At 43.0% G+C, this 23554-nt stretch overlaps 1 protein-coding gene across 4 annotated transcripts in view; it reads right to left on the bottom strand.

Moving 5' to 3' along the window:
* Positions 1-11507, bottom strand: part of FBXL2 (F-box and leucine rich repeat protein 2) — a 59400-nt gene extending 47893 nt beyond the window's left edge. For 2 of the 4 annotated variants that reach the window (XM_066992364.1, XM_066992365.1), the window contains exon 1: positions 11288-11507. In XM_066992364.1, the coding sequence (XP_066848465.1) occupies positions 11288-11290 (3 nt within the window). In that variant the 5' untranslated portion in view covers positions 11291-11507. The remainder of the gene's footprint in view (positions 1-11287) is intronic. The other 2 variants (XM_066992367.1, XM_066992366.1) reach the window with 1 other exon arrangement.
* Between the last annotated feature and the right edge of the window lie 12047 nt (positions 11508-23554).

The raw sequence follows: 23554 nt of genomic DNA, 5'->3' as shown, positions 1-23554 counted from the left end.
ACAAAGTCACCAGACAGAGCAGTTCTGCTTAGGGGGAAAAAAAAAACTGCTTAAACAGTGACAAATTTGGAAAAAGCTGTTAACTGTATGTCTGAACATTCTTCAAGTATATATAAAGAGACAGCTGAAAAAATAGGTTTGATAAGGTTTTGTCCTCATCTGCTAAAGCATAGTTCTACCTCTTAGACATATGCTGATTAGTAAATCTTCTCTCAGGAGGTTTGTGTTTTTTTGTTATTGGTTCCCTATGGGAACAGAAATGTTGTTTTTGCAGTGTTACATTGTATAGAAGGAAGGAATGTGGTATTGAGATATGCTTACAGTGATAAGAAAGCTCAGCAGGTGACCTCCTAAAATGCAGACAACCAGACTCCTTAGAGCAATCAGGTTAAAATCACTATGTTAAGTCAAGCCAGACAAGGGGAGAAAACATTACCATCTCAAAAACAGGCCGGAAACTGAAGGCCAGGCATTGTCTGTGAAGCATCAGATAGATTGTGAACCTGGATTACCCACTCCAGTGGGGAAACAGGGGAGGGTCCTGTCATCAAAAAGTATATAAACTGTGTTTTTGGAACTAGTAGGTGTGCTCTCCTGCTTGTGGGGCGCCCGCCATTGCAATCGCAAAGAAATTACTACTTCACTGAGATCTTCGCCTGAGCCTAAGTTATTGGCTACAGAGTGTTTCTCACAATTTGGGGGCTCGTCCGGGATCCAGTCACCTACCGGGGAGCCCCACCGCCGCAGCAGCAGGAAGGCATGCCCCGCTGATTTCAGCGGTCCTGTGCATCGACGGCGGCGGTTCTGCGGAGAGCTGACAGAGGGCCCGACACTGATGAAAGAGGCAGGATCCGTGAAGGAGTGGGGAAGGGAAGAAGGCAGGCACTCCGGGTTTGAGAATTGATCCGGTAACTCTGTGCACAGACCAAGGTAAGAAATAGGAAGTATTGCCTTGGGGGTCGGGTGAGACTCTGTGTGCCGTGTGATTGAGACGTACTTTTGTACGGAGCGAGTGTGGAGTCCTGATCCGCGGTTCCGCAGCTCCGCGAGGGGCGCGGCCGGAGACGGACGAAGCGTGAGATAAGGGAGAGAAAGGAAGAGTCTCGGGAAATTTGGTGTATGGTAAGCCCTTGCACAGGGAAGTGCTTGGCAATACACCAGGGAAATTTGGTGTACGGTAACCCTTGCACGGGGAAGTGCTCGGAAGTACACCAGGGAATCTGGTAAACTCATAGGTGTGCGGTAGCCCTTGCATGGGGAAGTGCTTGGCAGTACATCCCCATTTTCCAGAATAGGAAAAATGGGAAATATGAGTTCCAGGGGACAGGGAGATATCCCTGGGGGAGTGCCTACCGACAGTTCTTCCTGAAGAATGATAAGAAATTGGAAAAATAATCTCAAAATTAGAGATGATAAAAAAAATGGTTAAATATTGTGTATTAGTCTGGACAAAAGAACCAATTAAGGAAACAGCAGTATTTTGGCCAAAATATAGGCCTGATGAAAATTCAGGCTTTAAATTTGTGTGTAAACAATAAGATTCCTTTTTTTTGGAGGAGGAGCCAAGTTATGCTCCCTATAATCCTAATATTGCACCGGTGGCAGCAGCAGTCGCTCCAGGAAAGGAGACAGGGACTGCAATTAACACTGTCCCTAGAGAACAGCGTACTCTAGGCTCTGGCAAGAATTAAAACAAGGTAGAAGAGGTACTGAGAATTTTGCCTTCCCTGATACTAACAGTACTAGCACTAACTGTGTATCCTCTTAAGTGAACTTCCCCCCCTCCTTACCAGCAGAGAGGTTAGGAGTTTCCTAGGACCTAACTTACACTCTTGGGGAGGGGGAATTATGTATATAAATATGTTGTTTACAGGGAAAGAAATGGGAATGATCAGGAGGAGAGCTGCTATACAAAAATGGGAAAGAGCTCATCCTCCAGGACCAGGGGTAATACCGGCAGGGCAGAAATACCCACTTGCCGATCCTGGCTGGAATAATAATAGCGTGTAACACAGAAATCATATGAGAGACTTGGGGTCAGAATGAGAAAGTACTTGGGGATTAATCCTGAGGACCTAGTATCCCAAGGGCTCTTGATAGTTCATTTTGTGATTGAAGCCTGGCAAGATACACAGAAAATGCTCCAGAAGGTGGGGGGATGTAGTGAACAGTCACTGGGGGGGCCCTCCTGTGGGAGGCCCTGAACGTGTGTGTCAAGAGGGGAGATGAGAAGGAAAAGCAGACAGTGAAACTAATGGTATTGACAGTGTAGCAGGTAGGCAGAGGGTTGGAGAAAGAGGAAGAAAATCTTCAGGGGGAGTAAGGGTTATTGAAGGTGTTAAAGGTGTGGTATGTAATGTTTGACAGAGCTGTTTTTTGAATGAGTTGGGAAAGTTGAATGAGCAGGGAAAGAGGATGTAGGCATTATCTAAGTAACAGTCTAGAAGTTTTGGTATATTTGCTGTGGTGTTTGGTCAGTTTCCCAAGTATCGAGAAGGGGGGGGGGCGGGGGGGGCAGCCTGCTCCACCAGGGGCCTCTCCACAGGCCACAGGGGTCTTCGGCTCCAGCACCTGGAGCGCCTCCACCCCCTCCTTCTGAGCTGACTTTGGTGTCTGCGGGGAGGTTTCTCACTCCTCGCTCTCCCAGCTGCTGTTGAGCAGCAGGTTTTTGTTTGTTTGTTTGTTTTCGTGGATGTGCTCTCACAGAGGCACGGACTGTGTTGCTCATGGCTTGGCTCTGGGCAGTGGTGGGCCCCTCTGGGGCAGGATGAAATTGTCCCTTATCTGTCACGGGGAGGTTTCTGGATTCTCCACGTGGGGGGCTGCCACTGCAGCCCCCCCCCCAAACCTTGCCATCAAACCCAATACACTGGGGCAGCTAGGTCATTACTGGCCTATAAAGTATCAGGGATTAAATTAACTAATGAAACTCTAAAAAGTGATGGGGGTGGAAGGGGCTGGGATAACAGTGCCACCTTTGGGGGATACACCAAGCTGAGACTAGGGGATAAAATGATCTCTGGGCAATTATTGTATGTACCCAAGGCAGGGACTAACTTGTTGGGAAGGGATTTGATGATGAAATTGGGCATTCAAATAGTAAATTGTTAGACTGGAATAACAGTGTTATTAATGGAGTGCTCTCAGAGCAAAGATATATTCACCTCTGACTGGAAAGACTCTGAAGTGGGGGCGGAAGCAACAATACAGATGGACAGTTTTACCTCAGGGGTTTACAGGGCCACCGATTTATTTGGGCAAAGTTCTAGAACAGATTTTGGAGCAATTCCAACTCCCAAGGAGGAATTACTGTTACAAAATGTGGATGATCGTTTATTGTCAGGACAGGAGAAAACAGTTGTGAAGGAAGCTACTAACAAGCTATTCAACTTTCTGGGAAAGCAGGGCTTGGGAGTATTGAAAAATAAATTACTATACATAGAAAGAGAAGTCAGGTATTTAAGGCATCTAATGTCTGAGGGAAAACTGAGAATAAATCCAGAGAGGATTCAGGGAATTGTTGAAAACTAAGAAAGAACTAAAAAGTTTTAAGAGAGATTTCTTTAAGGAATCAGGAGCCACGAAGTCTGAGGGAAAATGGATACTCCCTGATGGGAGAGAAATGCTGAATAAAGCACCAATGAGGCAAATATGATGTTTTACATCAAGAGAGTCATTGGGAGATGCAAGCAATGTATGATGTTGTGCTAAGAAAGTATGTCTGTGTAGGAATATACACTTTAGTGAAGCAAATGTGCAGAGGATGTACCATATGTCAAAAGGCAAATAAAAAGGTCATTTGTAACTCACCTAGAGGGGGACGGAGCCAGGGATTCGACCTTTCCAAAGTAGACAGGTAGACTTTACTGAGTTACGTAAAGGAGGGAGATTTAAGTACTTGTTTGTCCTAATTGACCACATGACTGGATGGGTGTAAGCTTTCCCCTCCGTATCTGCCACTGCAAGCACAGTGGCTAAGGTATCACTGGAGCAAATAGTCCCTAGATATGGGATAGCTGAAAACATTGATTCAGATCAAGGAACTAATTTCACTTCACAAGTACTGCAAGGGTTAATGCAGGCCTTAGAGACTGGGATTTTCACACCCCCTGGCACCCCTCCTCTTCTGGGAAGGTAAAGCGAATGAACCAGACATTAAAGAAGCAATTAACTAAGTTAGTGTTAGAAAAAAACAATTTCCTTGGGTAAAATATTTACTTTTAGCACTCCTACAGGTTCAAACAGCACCGAGAAACGATATAGGAATTTCACCGTATGAGATGCTGTTCGGATTACCCTATCTGGGCAGAAGGGATGAGATACCACAATTCGAAACAAGAGAGTTTTCTTAAGAACTGTATTCTGGGGTTGTCCTCTTCTTTGTCATTTCTCAGGACCCGTGGGAAATTGGGTCCTGATTCAGACCTGGAAAGGATCAACTCCGGCCCGAATGGGAAGGACACTTCCAAGTACTACTAACCACTGAAACAGCCATAGGAACTGCGGAAAAAGGTTGGACTCACTATACTCGAGTGAAGGCATCCATCGACCCTAGTACCTGGGAAGCTGTTCCTACAGAAGACTTGTTGGAAGCTGAAATGAAGAGAAAAATCTCATAGTGGACTCTGAGCGGGATAAGAGCTTGCAATTGTAAACTAACCTTTTATTTTCACAGGTAACTAATGAGTGTGACTTGTGATTGAGAGAAAGGACAGACCTATAGTGAATTGAAGTGTTCCCAAGGGGGGGTTGTTATAGTAATAGTGTATATCTTATTCTTTGTATTGATAGTTATTTAGAAACCTAAGGTTTAAAAATAATGACAGGGAAAAATCAATTATTAATTTTGCTTCTAGTGATTGTAGGCCTCAGAGAAAGCCTTGGTCAACTGGCAACTTGGAAAAGGCATGATCAGATAATAGTAAGATGGGATACCCCGGAGAAATATGGGTGAATGTGACAGAGGGTTATGTACCACAATCTGTCATGTTTGATGCTTGTGAGGTGTTAGCTTGTGGAGATTTAAATGCCCAATGACAACTGAGCAGAGACAACAAATAACTGGGAGAGGCCCAACAGCCAGATCGAGAATAGCCGTATGGAAACAATCCTCTATTGCCATCAGAGAAAGGGAGAAACTCAAGGAGAAAACAGGAGAGAAAACAGGAGGCCCTCTTTGAAATGCGGCAGTTCAAACATTTGAGATTGAAACAGGGTATGGGGATGTGAATGCCTGGATAGAATGGGTCAAATATACTGTCCAGAGTCTCAACCATAGCAATTGCTATGCTTGTGCCTCGGGATGACCGATTGCCCAGATAGTGCCCTCCCCTTGGGGTGGACCAAGAATTCCCAGGGAATGCGATGTATGATTGCATTGTACCAAGAAAAGACTGCCTGGGGAAATGAGGCCTGTAAGTCTCTCTCTTTGCTGTTCCCTTCCTCGCATGATAGCAATATCAGGGTTCCCCCTGTATTCTCCACAGCTATAGGTAACCATACAGCTTGCCTCTCACAGCAGGGTGTGAGTGCTACCTGGCATCTGGGAGAATTTGCCTTGTGCACGAGGACCTTGAATGCTACCGAGGACTTGATGGGAAACTATTCAAGACTTGAGATCCCCAGGGCAGATCTCTGGTGGTACTGTGGAGGGAAGATCTTACGGTCCACCCTACCATCTAACTGGGGAGGCACTTGTGCACTTGTTCAATTAGCTATACACTTCACCCTGGCATTTGAAAGAGAAACATCACAAATACCCAGAAGAAGTAAAAGAAGCTTAGGAGTATCATTTGATGATAGAGCGTACGTAGATTCTGTTGGGGTGCCTAGAGGAGTTCCCGATGAACAGGAAGCCAGGAATCAAATTGCTGCAGGGTTTGAGTCACTGTTCTGGTGGGTAACAATCAATAAGAATGTGGATTGGATTAATTATATTTATTATAATAAGCAGAGATTCATAAATTATACAAGGGATGCGATAAGAGGAATCGCTGAACAACTAGATGCCACCAGCAAAATGGCTTGGGAAAACAGAATAGCATTAGATATGATGCTTGCGGAGAAAGGAGGTGTGTGCATGATGCTGGGCAACCATTGTTGTACTTTTATCCCTAACAATACTGCCCCGAATGGCACAGTAACTAGAGCATTGCAAGGGCTTACCATCCTTGCCAATGAATTGGCAGAAAACTCAGGAACAGACACTTCCATCACAGGATGGTTGGAATCTTGGTTTGGTAAATGGAAAGGGATGGTAGTGTCCATATTTACATCCTTGATTGTAGTAGCAGGAGTTTTGACAGCCAGTGGTTGTTGCATTATCCCCTGTGTAAGGGGACTTGTCCAGCGGTTAATTGAAACTGCACTTTTGAAACAAATGACCATGGATCCACCACCCTACTCAGATAAGATGATGATATTAGAGGAAATGGAAAGCAAAGAAAGTGAAGAAGAGGAAGACATCTACCAAATTACATCTTAGAGAAAAATTTTGCAAAAATCAACAAATTATAAAAAGAGAAAAGGGGGGAATTGTGGGAATAGAAATGTTGTTTTTGCAGTGTTACATTGTATAGAAGGAAGGAATGTGGTATTGAGATATGCTTACAGTGATAAGAAAGCTCAGCAGGTGACCTCCTAAAATGCAGACAACCAGACTCCTTAGAGCAATCAGGTTAAAATCACTATGTTAAGTCAAGCCAGACAAGGGGAGAAAACATTACCATCTCAAAAACAGGCCGGAAACTGAAGGTCAGGCATTGTCTGTGAAGCATCAGATAGATTGTGAACCTGGATTACCCACTCCAGTGGGGAAACAGGGGATGGTCCTGTCATCAAAAAGTATATAAACTGTGTTTTTGGAACTAGTAGGTGCGCTCTCCTGCTTGTGGGGCGCCCGCCATTGCAATCGCGAATAAATTACTACTTCACTGAGATCCTCGCCTGAGCCTAAGTTATTGGCTATGGAGTGTTTCTCACATCCCCCCTCCAAAAAAAAAAAAAGTTTTAATGACTACGTATTTCCTTTTGTTCATTTGTCCATATATTTGTCCATTACTTCTCTGTTAAGGTTATGATCTTCCAAACAAAAACAGTATACAGTGAAGCATTTATAGATTATTGCTTAAAAAATAAAATGAAGCCTTCAACTGAAGTAATCTGTAGATTTGATTGTCCAAGTGGAACACAGGGAAACCCATACCATCTACTCCGCAGGTTTCAAGAGCAACAGACCTATGGCAGAAAATTCAAGTCGGGCGGATGAAGCACTTGTTGACTGTAGCCCACCAGAAAGCTAAGGATGCATCTTTCAGATTCTGTATCCTTCAGATTTGGTGTCTTTTTTTTCTTGAGCAAGAATGTAACAAATCCCTTCTCAAGCACCAAACAGACTCAAATACAGTTTGCAAAAGCCTAAATTCAAAATAATCGAGAAAGATATTTCCCTTGGTGCATTCACGTAACTTTGAGATTCTAAACAGAAAGACTGAAATAAATTCTTAGGCAGCTTTCACCGCAACATCATTCACAGGGACTGCTTACTCATTAAAATTCATCTAGTGACAAAAGTTATCTATTTGGTTTCACACAGCCTTCACAGAATCATACTGTAATAAACATTTAGACATTCAGACCATGATATATTTTTGGAAAATCATTGAGAGAAAAGCTGGTATCCATTTGCTTGAATGCACCAGTATTTGGTTATGGACAGCCATTCTGTTTCAGCCATCCAAATTTAATCCACATCACAGATTCAGAGCCCTTAGGAGTACACCTTTCAAAATTCCAGCTCTGAATCATCGTGTCAATATATAGTTGTTTGTAGTGCTACACATATGACTAGTTTTATTCCCAGTCTCCAGTATACTAGCCTGCAGACACGCTGATGTCAGTACCAACTCTCCCAGTGTGCAAACCTAGAAATTCTTCCACAGGTCCATTTCTCCAGGAGTTTCCACTATTCTAAGTTGGACTGATGCAGCCCTTCCTCCAACCACACTACCCATATACAGAAAGTCAATTATTTTTTCCTATTACGCTAGCTCAAACTGTAAATGAAATTATGGCTTAAGTCCTGATTGCATGGTTGAAGCTGAATCCCTTCCTCTGAGCACCTGAGACACAGATTTTGAACACTGATTTCTTTCCCCAAAGACAACTGCTCTTCAGAATTATATTAGAAGATATAGTTCATTACAGAAACGAAGCTAAAGCTTCTACAAAGCTGTTTTAAAGCAGCGCTTGATCTGCATTGCAAACACTATGTCAGAACCCATGTTTTTCTTACTATTGAGTGTGAAATTTTTGTTCCAAAGAGCAAACCTCCACTAGGCAGTCTCCCTCAAGTATGAACCAGAAAATAAATATGACAAGATCTGTGATGCCACTGCACACACCATGTAAGTGGTGTATGATTAATAAAAGCTTTCGGTTACAAGAGACAAAATTATGTAGCTCTTCATGATTACATGCAGCAATTATGTCTGACTTCAAAGGAAATAGCGTTACAGTAGCACTTCCAAAATACTTTTTTAAACTGCTCCAAGAAAGGTAAAAGGTTAAGACTTAAAAAAGCTGGACATTCACTTAACTGTTAGTATTTCCCAAAGCTTACAGTCCTTGAATTTCTGTAGAAATAAAATATCCTTGATACTTTTGTTTAGGAAGTATGTTACAGACATGTTCTGACCTACTCGTATGCTCAGACATTTTGGCCCTTAATATTTAGATAACTACTACATGACATCAAACAGTGATCCAGAAAGGCCTTTCCTCAGTGAAGCTCTGACCTCAATTTTAGCATCTGAGGACCAAAAAAACTTGACATACTGGTAGAGTTTCACATTTATGCAGACTTGATGATGTCTTGGGTCCTTATTGATTTAAATTTACAGAATATACTGGTTAACCAGTTGAAAAGTAACCAAACCCAATGAAAACAGAGCTTCCCATTTCCTTCTGCCTGAAGGAGAGCAGAGGAAAACACTGTGACAGAAAAAGAGTACCACGAAGTGTAGCCAACATTTTAAAATTTGGTATCAGTCTGTTGCCATTAAGCTCTTGTGGACTACACAGCAACAGCTCATGGTTTTAAGTAATCATAAGAGTGCAGGCCCAGAAATTTCCAGTTTCCAGCTCCAAGCCTCATCTCGCATGACTGCAGTGTTCTTCCAAAGCAAAGATAACAACCCAGATGGAATCACTCAAGAGACTGAGGGGTATTGAAGGGACAGCAATAGGGCTGCCAAAAGCATGCACCTTACAGATGCCAGGCTTTCTTTTCTTGGGCAGGTTAAATAACATGTCCTTAAGCACCAGAGACTCAGATGGCATTTGCAACAGCCTAAGTTCAAAATACCTGAGAAAGGTACTTCCCTTTGACCATTCAACTAACTCAGTGACTGACCAAAAACACCGAAACTGATTCCACGGCAGCTTCCACCACAACATCATTCACAGGGACCGTTCATCTCATCACAAAAATAATCCATTTGGTTCCAAGCAGTCTTGCAGAACCACACTATAAGCACAGATTTTCAGACATTTATAGCATGGCATACTTTTGGAAAAATCAGTCTGAGAGAAGAGTTTGATCTTTAACAAACCATCAGTAAAAAATGCTCAAGCTCAAGAATAACTAGTTTCAACTTTAAAAGAGATATATAAGTAATTTCTTGATCCTGAAAAATAAACATGGGTTTGATGGAGGAGGAATTCAGATTGCTGTGAATTTTAAGTCCACCACTGTATTCCTGTAAAGCCTGATATATATGTTTTGTAACAGTGGATTCAGACACACTGCATTTTAAAGAACACAAGCCTGACCTGCAACATTTAGAAGTTACTCTCTGCTTCTTCACAGAAGCTTTACAAACAATTAAAATATCCCACGTTACAAAATTCAAGTGGGAAAGCTGTTTTGCAAAAACTGACAGAAGACTGGACTCCAACCCTATCACAAACAGGTCAAGTCGTTCAATATACCTTGTCCACGTATGTCCAGATAGTACTGTAACCATTTTTGCATTGTGCTAAAATGACAAATGAAAGAAGAAGAAGAATTTATGGAGTATACAGATCACCTTCCTGAAACGTTTATTAGAAAGAATACAAATGAATGTTGCGCCTATTGCCTAAATTAGCTCCGGGCTACTGTCTAAACTGGGAGAGAAAATTCTGTGATTACACAATTTCATATGGTTTTGTCATACTTAGCGTACCCCTTTTAAGTGCATGTCTGATTCAGGAAAAAAATACTACTAGAACTATCAGGCAAGTTGATAATTTACATGAAACTGATGCTGTTATTCTGACTTCTAATTGACAAAACAGCTTAAGTACTGTTAATGTATAGCTTTCTGCTGGCATTCAGATCAATATTGTCACCATGCCAAGATTAGTACTACTTTCCTACACTAACCTAAAAATAGTTATGCTTCAGTGAAAATTTGACTTTTCGTTTCAACTTTCCACATCTGCTAACCCCACATTCTAATTTTAACTAAGATCACTAAATATTTGTCTGCTGTCAAAATAAGTGAGCAGTAAGCCAACAGCCTTTCTGATTTGTAGAAACACTGACACTTCATATATTAAATGTTGCATGTTAAGTGAATGAAATAAATTCCTTCCTCATCTTCCTCTGAGTAAATGGAAAATATTCACTCGTGTTTGTGATATACTTCATAAAAACCATTTAGTTTGTTGTTTTTCAGTCTGTAATTTTCCCTAACATTGGCCCAGGAAATAAATTCATTTCTATTTGGTTTACTTCTCAGATACTCCCCATCCCAGACGCTCCATCAAGATGTGCGGTGACATACCAGTGGAAAGTAGGGCACATCGCTAAGTTGCACAGTAACCACCTCACCAACACCACACCACCCGCAGCCACGCTGCTGTTTACTCTCCCTTGTAGCAGCAGTAGCAATTTCGCCAAACCTCTACCAGGCAAATCCCTCCACCCTAAAAACACGGTATGACACAGTAGCACGCCCACCCTTTTGATTCCACCTCTAATTAGCTATCAAGACTGTTTTGTGTTTTGCTCATGTTCAAAATACCTGGGCTGGAAGCACAGGAGCCCAACCAAGCCTTTACGCAGAGGCAGCAGAGAGGCGGCAGTACCTCAGGGACCCCCTTCTTCCCCCCTAAATTCTGGCACTTCACCCCACACCCGCCGCAGAAACCCTCTCGCTCCCCCCTCTCGGAGCCCTAACCGCGATCCTCTCCCTCAGGGCACCGCGGCACACCCCCCTCACCCCGCCGCCCCCAGACTCACCATGGCGGCGGCGAGGCCCCGTTGTCCTGGCGACGCGGAGTCCCGAGGACGGTGCCAGGTGCAGCGCGCGCGCGCGCACCCCCTGCCTGCCTGCCTGCCTGCCTGCCTGCCTGCCTGCTCGTCCTCGTCCCCGCCGCCGCCTCCCCGACCTGGGGTTGGGCGCGGCCGCCGCCGCCAGTAGGAGCGCCCCACGTGACCGCCACCGCCACCGCCCCTGCGCCCTGAGCCCGGGCCGCCCCGCCCCGCCCCGCCCCCGTCCCGGTGGCCGGCTCCTCACTCCCCCTACAGCCCCAGGTGGCGGGCGGAGGGGGGCGCGAGATGGCGGGCGACGTCGGGGGCGGTGAGGGAGGGTTCCTCATGGGGTAAAATCCCATAGAATATAGGAGAGGGAGGGTTGTTGCAGCTGTCTGGCAGCGCTGCTGGTCATGTCCCCGCTGTCTGCTTTCCTCCAGGTCTGCAGGTGCTCCCTGCTCTTCCAGTTTGTGGGTTGGGATGTGAAATGGCTGCTGGAGACACATTCAGTCCCAGGTGGTAAACTGGGACCTGGGTGCGTGCTTGCTCGCCTTGCAGCCACGCGTGTGGAAAGCTGAAGGTGATAACATCTTAAATTGCTGCAGCAGTGGATCCACAAAGGCTCATCTGTCAGAGAGCCAAGTGCTTTAAAGTAATGCATGCTGTCAGTTGCCTCTGCGAGCACTGCATAAAACCACTATCAGAGCCAAATACAATACTGTTAATAGCACACTTATAGGTTACATCTGTTCAGTGGTCACAATACCGCATACAAAATCGAGGAGATGGGCAAAATTGAGGAGAAAAACTTATCCCAGCAGTTATTGTCTGATGTTGATGCAGTCCTGTTGAAATAGAAGTGGCCATGGTAGAAAAACACAAGTTTGCTGTTTGGAATGAAATGCATTCATTCCTTTAAAGATGAAACATTCTGGTTTGATTAACAGTAAAAATGGTTTCTTATGAAAGTGTCCTATCTCAGAACCCACCAGTAAACGGTTGGTACATGCACATACTGTGGGAATAAAAATGTTGTTTTTGCAGAGTTACCTTGTTTAAAGGTAAGGAATGGGGTATTGAAATATGCTTGCAGTGATAACTTAGCAGGTGACCTTGTAAAATGCAGACAACCAGACTCCTTAGAACAATTAGGTGAAAATCACGGTGTTAAGTCAGATAAGTGAAGAAACATTACCACTTCAAACAGTAAAAAATGTCAAAAGAAATTTGAAATTTAACAGGCTGGCAACTGAAGGCCATGCATTGTCTGTGAAGCATCAGATAGATTGTGAACCTGGATTACCCACTCAGTGGGGAAACAGGGGAGGGTCCTGTCATCAAAAAGTATATAAACTGTGTTTTGGAACCAGTAGGTGCGCTCCTGCTTGTGGGACTCCCGCCATTGCAATCGCGAATAAAATTACTACTTCACTGAGATCCTCGCCTGAGCCTAAGTTATTGGCTACGGAGTGTTTCTCACAATACCATTTGTTGGCACTTCTCTGAATCAACTGTCTCACTCTCCAGATTTTGGAGAATGACCTGGTTCATGCATACAGTTGATCTGGTTTGTATAGGAGGGAAGAAAGCCTCAGAAATGTGAAATATGTATAAACAATTTGGACATGTTCAGCTGAATTGCAGAAGGCCTAGACTAGCAGTTTCTATATTCCATTGGTTCACATTCAAAAAAAAAAAATTATCACATGATTTCTTATATTTTTTTAGTTCAACGTGAATTTCTGCACTCTATTATAAAGATGGTGATAGATTATCCTATCACTGCAGTGAAAAGAAAGCAATTTAGGAATCAGAGTTGCAGCAACCCGAAGGAAAAAAAAATTATATTTTACAAAAAAAGAAGTGATATTGCAGGATAATAACTATCTTTTTTTTTTTTTTTTTCTTTTTCCAATGAAGTGGGGTTCAGAATAATTAGCCCAATGGGGATCTGTTTAAGGCAATATTGTTAGTGTTGGGGAGAATCGAATGGATGTTTTATTAATGTTTCTTAGGTGATGGGTCATACGGTATAATTAAGCATTGTTAAATGTACTTACATTATCAATTAATCTATGTATACTGGAAACTTAGGGAGTACACTGAACATTCAAATGAATCGTTGAAGGGGAACCCTGGGAGGGAACAGGTACAACCTGACCTTGGATAAGGGCCTGGAAATGCTGAAATGAGTTGAAGCAGAACCAAGGAGCGGAGGGAGCATGCGTCGAGTGAGAAAGGTAAAAAGTTTAGCGGAGAGGAAGACTCCTTACTTCATCTGGACGACCACCAGAGTGCGCCACGCATGTGCAAAGGGGAGGGGAGCTAATTAGAATGGAATGCGAGGCTGATGTTGCAACCTGTAATGAATATGTATACCTTACGTAATGTTGGATGTATAAATAATGGCTGGGAAGTAACGGGACTTGAAGCCAGATTTGGGCACCTGCCCCGGCTTCCAGCGCTGAATAAAGCACCTTCATATAATCACTTGGTGGTTATGTGGTTGCTACGCTAACATTTTGGCGACCCAGATGGGACAGCGTGGGCACTGCTGAGGTGGATCGTGTCTCGGTTTCGCTCCAGCCGGCACCGAGGGATTCTCGGGGAGCAGTCGACCACGACCGACCTCCACTGCTCACGACGTACCACTGGAGTGGTAAGCAAAGGTGCTTTCAACTTTGGGTATTCGGTACCGATTTGGTTGGGAAAGCCTGCCGGTCAGACGCGGCGAAAGCCACGCTCGGTTGGGCAGGGAGCTCCCGGGGTAAGCCTAGGCGCCGTCCGTTAGACAGAGCGAAAGCTCTGCAGGTTCGGCATTGGTGGTTTGGTATTGGTAATTGTATTGGTTTGTGCTGAAGGGTCAGCACCTGGTATTATTGGTATGTAGTAAGCACGCTGCTGCTCCGGCAGCTTCTGGGAAAGCGTGCTGCTGCTCCGGCAGCTTCTGGGAAAGCGTGCTGTTGCTCCGGCAGCTTTTGGGAGAGTGTGCTGCTGCTCCGGCAGCTTCTGGGAGAGTGTGCTGCTGCTCTGGCAGCTTTTGGGTTGTATCATAAGCTCAAAATGAAAAAGATCAAAGGAATTCTGGGAAAAGATGTACCTATCCCGCGGACATCCCCGCTGGGGTGTTTGCTAGCACACTGGAAAGAGGGAGGTTTTGGTCAAGAAATGCGGAAAGGAAAGCTGATTGATTATTGTAATATTTGGTGGCCACAGTATAAACTAGAGGACCAAGAAACTTGGCCTGAGAATGGAACATTGCAATATAATACAATTTTACAATTAATGCTATTTTGTAAGCGGGAAGGAAAATATGATGAACTGCCATATGTGGAATTATTCTTTTATTTGCGCTGAAAGCCTGAATGGCAGCATGCTTGTGGCATAATGGTGCTTGAAGTTTCAACTGAGGAACGTTGTTGTGCATGTACTAAGGAGGGACGCTGTATACAGCATCAGGCAATAGAGAATAATAAGTATTATGGGGAAATGAATAATGGAAATATTGATTTGGAAGTTGCGCCGTCGGCTCCGCCGGAAGAGCCAGGACAGGGAGGGAAAAGAGAAAAGGAAGATAGCAGTAGTGATGGAGAATCCCTGACTTTAGTCTCCCCTGTGTCACATAGGACCCGGCAACAGTGAAGGGCAGGAGAAACTATAAATGAACAGAGAGGGAAAATAATCGCTCCCCTCAGGCAAGGAGTGGGGACAGAAGGACCGGTATATGTTAAGGTGCCTTTTTCAGCTGGGGACTTAATGATATGGAAACAAGCAGCCGGCACCTACAGGGAAAACCCAGATAAAGTAGCCAGGGTAATGAAAATGATAATTAAAACCCAAAATCCCGATTGGGATGATCTCCAGGTGATCCTGGATACTTTGATGGACTCGACAGAAAAAGACATGGTATTGCGGGCAGCCAGAGAGAGAGCCCGAGAAGATATATGAAATGGATTAGTGCTTGGAAATCTAGATCAAAACTTCCCCACTGAGGATCCCCAATGGGATTATAACACACGGGATGGAATAAGGAGGCTGAAGAGATATCAAGATTGGGTACAAGTCGGGGTACAGAATGCCATGTCCCGGACCATAAATTGGTCAAAATTGTATAATGTCAGGCAAGAAAAAGCGGAATCACCTTCCGCCTTTTTAGAGAGATTGAAAGAAACTGCTAAGAAATATACAGATTTAGACGTAGAGACTGAGCAAGCTAAAGCTCAATTGGCACTCATTTTCCTGGGACAAGCCCAAGAGGATATTAGGAAGAAATTGCAAAAGTTAGAAGGTGCAGATTTGAGAAATTTGGATAGGCTGTTGGAAATAGCCTGGAAAGTGTATAATAACAGAGAAAAGGAAACAACAAAAAGGCAACAACAGAACTTATTAGCAGTAATTCAAGGGAGAGAACATGCAGGATTAAGGGGCAGGGGAAGAGGAAATATTAATGGTCGAGGTAGAGGAACAGGGAGAGGCTACCCGAGCTCAGGGGGAAACCGGCTGGGTCTTAACCAATGTGCCCATTGTAAGGAGGAGGGTCATTGGAAAAACGAGTGCCCTCTCCGTGGACAGCTGATCGTTGGTGGGGGAAATTCGTTCCGGAACCAAGAAGCAGCTAGGGCGATGGTTCTGGGGGAGTATAGTAGCTGACTAGGAGATCCAGTAGCAGAAACTAAAGAGCCCTTGGTAAAAAATTCAAATAGGAAATAAGGAAGTAAAATTTTTAATTGATACAGGGGCCACATATTCAGTGCTCAATAGATTAAGTGGTAAGATAGGGGAAAGGAAAACTACTATTGTAGGTGCCACCGGGAAGGAGGAAATACGGCCGTTCTTACAACCCCTTGATTTACGGTTTGGAGGTAAAGAAATTACGCATGAATTTTTATATGTACCAGAATGCCCTGTTCCTCTTTTGGGATGGGATTTGCTAACTAAACTAAACGCTACCATAATGTTTGAAGATGGAGAATTGATTATGAGAATCCCGGAATCAAAAGTGGGACAAATATTAATGATTAAAGAGAAGGCTGTTCCTCATATTCCAAAAGAGGTAGAAAATGCAGTAATGCCTGCAGTTTGGGAAACGGATGTGCCTGGAAAATCAAAAGTAGCCCAGCCAGTAAAAATTTAACTTAAGGAAGGGGCACGACCGGTACGGATTAAACAGTACCCATTGAAGCCAGAAGCTAGGCTAGGAATAGTAAAGATTATAGATAAATTTCTTAGCTACCACATTCTGGAGGAATGCAAATCTGAATATAATACCCCAATTTTCCCAGTAAAGAAACCTAATGGGGAATACAGGCTAGTGCAGGACCTTAGGGCAATAAACGAAATAACAAAAGATATTCACCCAGTGGTGGCTAATCCTTATACATTGTTAACATCTGTAAAAGAGAAATATAAGTGGTTTACGGTAATTGATTTAAAAGATGCCTTCTTCTGCATACCCATTGACAAGGATAGTAGAAAACTTTTTGCTTTTGAATGGGAAAATCCACGGAACGGACGAAAGATGCAACTAACCTGGACAAGGTTGCCTCAAGGATTCAAGAATAGCCCGACCCTCTTCGGCAGTCAACTAGCTAAAGAAATAAAAGATTGGATTAACCAAGGACAGATTCAGGTACCAAAGGATCGATACCTACTGTTACAATATGTGGACGATATATTAATAGCTACCGAAGGAGAGTCAGAATGTATTCAGGTAACTATTGATATTTTGAATCAATTGGGACTAAATGGGTACAAGGTTTCTAAACAAAAGGCACAAATCGCGTGCACAACAGTAATTTATTTGGGATGTGAAATTTCTCAAGGACAAAGAAAATTGGGAGTTAACCGAATACAAGCTATTTGTGAAATCGCCGAATAATGAGAGTCCTTACTGGGAATCACCCAGAACATCCTATCCCACTTACTCCACCCCCATCCTATAATACTAGCGTTAACAAGCAGGTATGAAGGAATCAATAAGATAATAGACTAACGAAGATACATTAAGATTATGCTTACTAATCTCTATATCAAGCTATACTCACTAACCTCTACTAACCTGATTCAACCTAATAGTAATGAAAATACTTGCTCTTGGTATGAGTGAAGTATTTTCAAAGGGGGGAAATGTTAGTGTTGGGGAGAATCGAATGGATGTTTTATTAATGTTTCTTAGGTGATGGGTCATACGGTATAATTAAGCATTGTTAAATGTACTTACATTATCAATTAATCTATGTATACTGGAAACTTAGGGAGTACACTGAACATTCAAATGAATCGTTGAAGGGGAACCCTGGGAGGGAACAGGTACAACCTGACCTTGGATAAGGGCCTGGAAATGCTGAAATGAGTTGAAGCAGAACCAAGGAGCGGAGGGAGCATGCGTCGAGTGAGAAAGGTAAAAAGTTTAGCGGAGAGGAAGACTCCTTACTTCATCTGGACGACCACCAGAGTGCGCCACGCATGTGCAAAGGGGAGGGGAGCTAATTAGAATGGAATGCGAGGCTGATGTTGCAACCTGTAATGAATATGTATACCTTACGTAATGTTGAATGTATAAATAATGGCTGGGAAGTAACGGGACTTGAAGCCAGATTTGGGCACCTGCCCCGGCTTCCAGCGCTGAATAAAGCACCTTCATATAATCACTTGGTGGTTATGTGGTTGCTACGCTAACAATATGAGAGGCAAATGTGGAGTAGATTTTCCGTGGCCCAATATCAGTTCTTATTTGATCAAAAACGTGGGAAGGAATGGAACATTACAGAATAGATTTGAACCAATATTTTCTGTATAAAAGGCTGTAAGAAAGAAAGTTCCTTGTTTCATCCCTCAAGGAAGAGGAGGCTGCTATGTCTTTGCCACCTGTGTATTGGCTGAAGATGTAGAAGGCTGAAATCTGTATCTTTTGATGGAGGCCAGCTAAGGATGATATAATGCTTCACCTACTGACTTTCTGGACTGCTCTTTTCCTTCTTGTCTGTATCGTGGCACAACTTGAAAATGCAATCCAAGAAAAGCTCACTCATAAAATCCTCTAGACAGCTTTCAGTTTTGACAAATAAGCGATTAGTTGTGGAAAGACTTCAGAGATGTGTATACAACTTGGTCTCTCTTCTCCATTTGCCATCTGTGGAATGTCTCAGTATACACATTTGAAGCGTTAAGAAAATATATCCATGCATAGTGTCCTGTTTTCAACTGAGCCACTGCATGATGAAAAAGGTTTTATTTAAAAATTCACATCCAGCTCTAATTTTAGCATTCTTTAAAAATTATTAGGTTTTTACTTTGCACTGGTCATTTTAGAATGACTGGTTAACTAAGTTATTACTGATACTTTCTGATATTTTTTAAGCTGCAAACCTACATTCAACAGCTTGACCTTTTAAATTAACTTTCTGAAGTTTCTCCTAATTGTTCTAGACTCTCATTGAATGCTGACCCAATTCCCTTCTTACTTACCTTTTTAACAAACTTATATAAAAAGAAATGTAAAACGGTTTAAGTACTTGTCAGAGAAAATGAGCAAATGCCAAACATAGAAGGGTGGGTTAGTGTGCAGAAGTGAGTAAGATCTTGCAGAAAAGGGGGCTGGTTCTGGAGGTTGTTACTCTTCCTAAACAGCAGCTTTGAGGCCTCTGAGCTGTTATGTCCTGCATTAGGTCCTATGGCCCAGAGGAGACTTTCAGATTCCAGAAGGTCATTGCAGAGACTGAGTAGCCCAGTGTTGCAAACTCACTTTTATTTCTGGATTCCTGCCTCTTCACTTATGCTTTCCCCAAATTCACTAGAAACCACTAAAGGTTTCTTCATGCATGTTGTTTCCCAACTTTGCCAGACTGCAGTAACAGAGTATTTAATGTTCAGGAGGAAACTTGCCATACAGTAGTTTCCTCTGCAGTGGTCTTTTGATTGCTGGACTCCCCTGGGTCTAGAAGTGGCTCAGTATTCTTTGCAGTGGGCTTGTGCCCACTATGCCCATCTATGTAGAAATTTTTCCAGGAATTTGGCTTATTAGCTGAAGGAATTTGGTTTGAAACTAGCTAATTACTTGACATTACTTTACCTTTCCTTCTTTCCCCTGCATCTCCCTTTATGCTAGTCAAATGAAAATAGGTCCTAGAGAATGAACAAAATGAATTTAGGACACTGCAGTTTCCAGCTATTTATTATGGTTCTTGCTTCCACAGCATAGCCAAAGCTAGTAAAGCTTAACTGATGGTGCTTCAAGTGAACTCGTGCTGAGACTGACGAAGAGCTCAGTTAGGATCTTGTTAACACAACTCAGCCGTGAAGGACTATGACTAAAAGTGTGCAGGAAAATGGCTGTAAGAGGTTAACTTTTTAAACTACTACACTGGGTACGAAAGAGCTCATCTTTCCTTAAGTTAAATGATTGTGACAAGAAGGCCCACATCTGTTAATTGCTGTTATGAGTAAAAATGGTCAAGGGAGTATATCATGTCTCTCGGATGCTTTTCTGGTGTGTTGTACATGTTCACATTAAAGCAAAAATAGGTCATTTTAATGTCTGACATAGCCTTTCATGTACTGTACTGTAAGGATTCATACATCCAGACTTCCCAAATTGTTTTTCTACCCTGAGCATGGCACCTGCACATGCTAGCCTTGTGCCAGGATTTATACTTCTGTGGTACCTTTGAGGAAAGACCTACCTTTGTGGTACCTTTGTGAAAGACTTAAGATGCAAAGGTCACATGTTGCAAGAAGGGAAGTTCCCTTGGGATCTAAGGAGAAAATTCATGGCAGTGAGATTGGCTGAGCACTGGAACAGGGTCCAGACAGACTGTGGAGTCTCCATTGTTGGAGAGCTTCAAAACTTGACTGGAAAAGTCCATGAGCAACCTGGTTTAACATGAAGTCAGTTCTACTTTGAACAGAAAGTTGGTCGAGATGATCTTCTAAAGTCACTTCCAGCTTTTATTATTCTGCTGATTCTAAGGTGTGAAATTGGTTGGAAAAAATATATACAAAAGTATATACATATTTCAAATGAAGCCACAGGGAAATTTCAAATGAAGCCACAGGAAGTTCAGGAGAATAATCAGTCTCCTTCCAGCTCAGAAAACAGGGTATACAGAAGTCTGGAGCTGTCTGAGCAGCTGGGCATATGCTTGTCATATCTGTGCAGTCAATCTAGTGTTTCCCAAAAGTCACCACCTTATGTGCATATGCAGACCTATGGGTATGTCCCGAGTCTTAATACATGGCAGGCTGTTTGTTGTCTCTATACCATGGCTCTGATCTTGCTGCCATAATTCATGAAATCTCAGACAATGAAGTCCTCCAAGAGTCCACCAGACATTATTTTTAATCAGAAAAAGAGGATGCATGGCAGCTTTGTATGTAATACATTCTCATAACCTCTCTTTTTTCCAATTTTGAGAGGTCAAGTTTGGTCCTTCAATTATGTTTCCATTATTGCAGAAAAATTCAACGAGGTGCTTCTAAATTCAGTTCTGTATTAGTGAATTTTTTGTGACAGTGAATTGCTTTATACAAAGAACAAAGATTCAACCAGATAAAGCAGTCTTTGACCTTTACGGCAGTCACTCAGATAATAATGAGTTGGCAATGTTTGACAGATGTTATCTATATGAGACCTTGATAAGCCATGGCAACAGTCCTGTAAGGGCACATGTAGTTGGTTAGCTTCACCTACCAAAGTAGCTCAGCAAGCTATAGAAATTCCTCCATATGCAGCTCCAGAATTTTCTGTGTATGTACTTCTTCTAACATGGTACATATGAAGAGTTTCAGAACACACTTTCATTAGCCGTGCAGTTTTGACAGAAGGATTTCTGTTCAGGTGTTTTTAATTTAATTTCTAGTTTAAGTAAGATGTGTTGAAATTTTGATCACATTTGCCATTAGAAGATATTTGTTTGGGAAAAACAGTCTGATAAAAGTTTGGAAAGTTGACATATGTTCCTGACAAGGTCATAGTACATATGTTTAGGTGCTGTTGCATATATCTATCAACACTGCATGGATATAGATTAACTTAACCATGTGGTACAGACTTGTGGTAGCTGTTTGACCATCTATGGCTTCCCCAGTAGCCTAGTATATTTGGCTTAGAGTTATGTTCAAAAACTGAAGTCAAATTAGAGGAATCAAAAGTCACTGAAGTAAGATACGTGTGTTTGCAAATAAAAATAAAACTTAGGTTCACAAATGGAGTGGTATTTTATTACAAGTTTTAATCTTCTGCCTGTGTCAAAATAAACATCAATGAAACTTACTGTTTAATACTTCTTTCAGTTACTTTCCATTTGTTTCATTCATGTGAAACATATTAAGACAACAGAAACAGTGATGGAATAGTTGTGAGAAACACTCTGTAGCCAATAACTTAGGCTCAGGGGAGGATCTCAGTGAAGTAGTGATTTTATTCGCGATTGCAATGGCGGGAGTCCCACAAGCAGGAGTGCTCCTACTGGTTCCAAAACACAGTTTATATACTTTTTGATGACAGGACCCTCCCCTGTTTCCCCACTGAGTGGGTAATCCAGGTTCACAATCTATCTGATGCTTCACAGACAATGCCTGGCCTTCAGTTTCCGGCCTGTTTTTGAGATGGTAATGTTTTCTCCCCTTATCTGGCTTGACTTAACATAGTGATTTTCGCCTGATTGCTCTAAGGAGTCTGGTTGTCTGCATTTTAGGAGGTCACCTGCTGAGCTTTCTTATCACTGTAAGCATATCTCAATACCACGTTCCTTCCTTCTAAACAATGTAACACTGCAAAAACAACATTTCTATTCCCACACCTGGTACACTGTCAATACCATTAGATTCACTCTCTGCTTTTCCTTCTCATCTCCCCTCCTGACATACACCTTCAGGGCCTCCCGCAGGAGGGCCCCCAGTGACTGTTCACTATGTCCTCCCACCCTCTGGAGCCCCACCCCCGTGTATCTGACCAGGCTCCAACCACAAAATGAACTTTCAAGAGCCCCCGGGACACCGGGTCCCCGGGACTCACCTCGAGCACTCCCCCACCCCGACCCCAAGTCTTCCACATGACCCCTGTGCTGCGCACTATCACCACTCCAGCCTGGATGGGCAAGTGGGTACCCCTGCTCTGCCGGTAATATCCCCGGTCCCGGAGGATGAGCTCCCCCAACTCCTGCACAGCAGCTCTCCTCCTGATCACTCCCCTTTCTTCCCCTGTAAACAACATACTTAGTACAGACATCATTTCCCTCCAAGAGTGTAAGTTAGGCCCTAGGAACTGGTCTAATTGTTCAGCTAGCCTGATGGGGTCCTCATCTTCATGACTTCAAGACTTCAAGACCTCATCTCCTTCTTAAAACTCCTAACCTCTGTGCTTGTAGGGAGGGGGGGAGTTCACCTAAGAGGATACACAGTTAGTGCTAGTACTGTTAGCATCAGGGAAGGCAAAATTCTCAATATCTCTTCTACCTTGTTCTAATTCTTACCAGAGCTTAGAGTACGCTCCTTCTCAGCAGCGGTTGCTGGTGCAATATTAGGACTATAGGGAGCATAACTTGGCTCCTTCTCCGAAAAAAAAGGAATCTTATTGTTTACATATAAATTTAAAGCCTGAATTTTCATCAGACCTGTATTTTGGCCAAAATACTGCTGTTTCCTTAATTGGTTCTTTTGTCCAAACTGACACACAATATTTAACCATTTTCTTCTTTTTTCACTTTCCGATGCACAGGACCGCTGAAATCAGCGGGGCATGCCTTCCTGCTGCTGCAGCGGTGGGGCTCCCTGGTAGGTGACTGGATCCCGGACGAGCCCCCAGACTGTGAGAAAAACTCTGTAGCAAATAACATAGACTCAGGCGAGGATCTCAGTGAAGTAGTAATTTATTCGCGATTGCAGTGCCCGGCGTCCCACAAGCAGGAGCGCACCTACTAGTTCCATAACACAGTTTATATACTTTTCTCAACGACCGGGACCCTCCCCTGTTTCCCCATTGACTGGGTAATCCAGGTTCACAATCTATCCGGTGCTTCGCAGACAATACATGGCTTTCATTTGAACGCCTGTTATAAGTCAAATTTCTTTTGACTTTTATACTCTTTGAGGTGGTAATGTTTCTTACACAGTGATTTCCGCCTAATTGCTCTAAGGATTCTGGTTGTCTGCATTTTACAAGGTTGTCTGCTAAGCTTTCTTATCACTGCAAGCATATCTCAATACCACATTCCTTCCCTCTAAAAAACGTAACTCTGTGCAAAAACATTTTTATTC

This window comes from Anser cygnoides, chromosome 2, assembly GCF_040182565.1.
Source record: "Anser cygnoides isolate HZ-2024a breed goose chromosome 2, Taihu_goose_T2T_genome, whole genome shotgun sequence".
NCBI lineage: Eukaryota > Metazoa > Chordata > Aves > Anseriformes > Anatidae > Anser > Anser cygnoides.
Note: the sequence above shows the minus strand (reverse complement) of the source record. Positions and strands in the feature narration are given on the sequence as shown.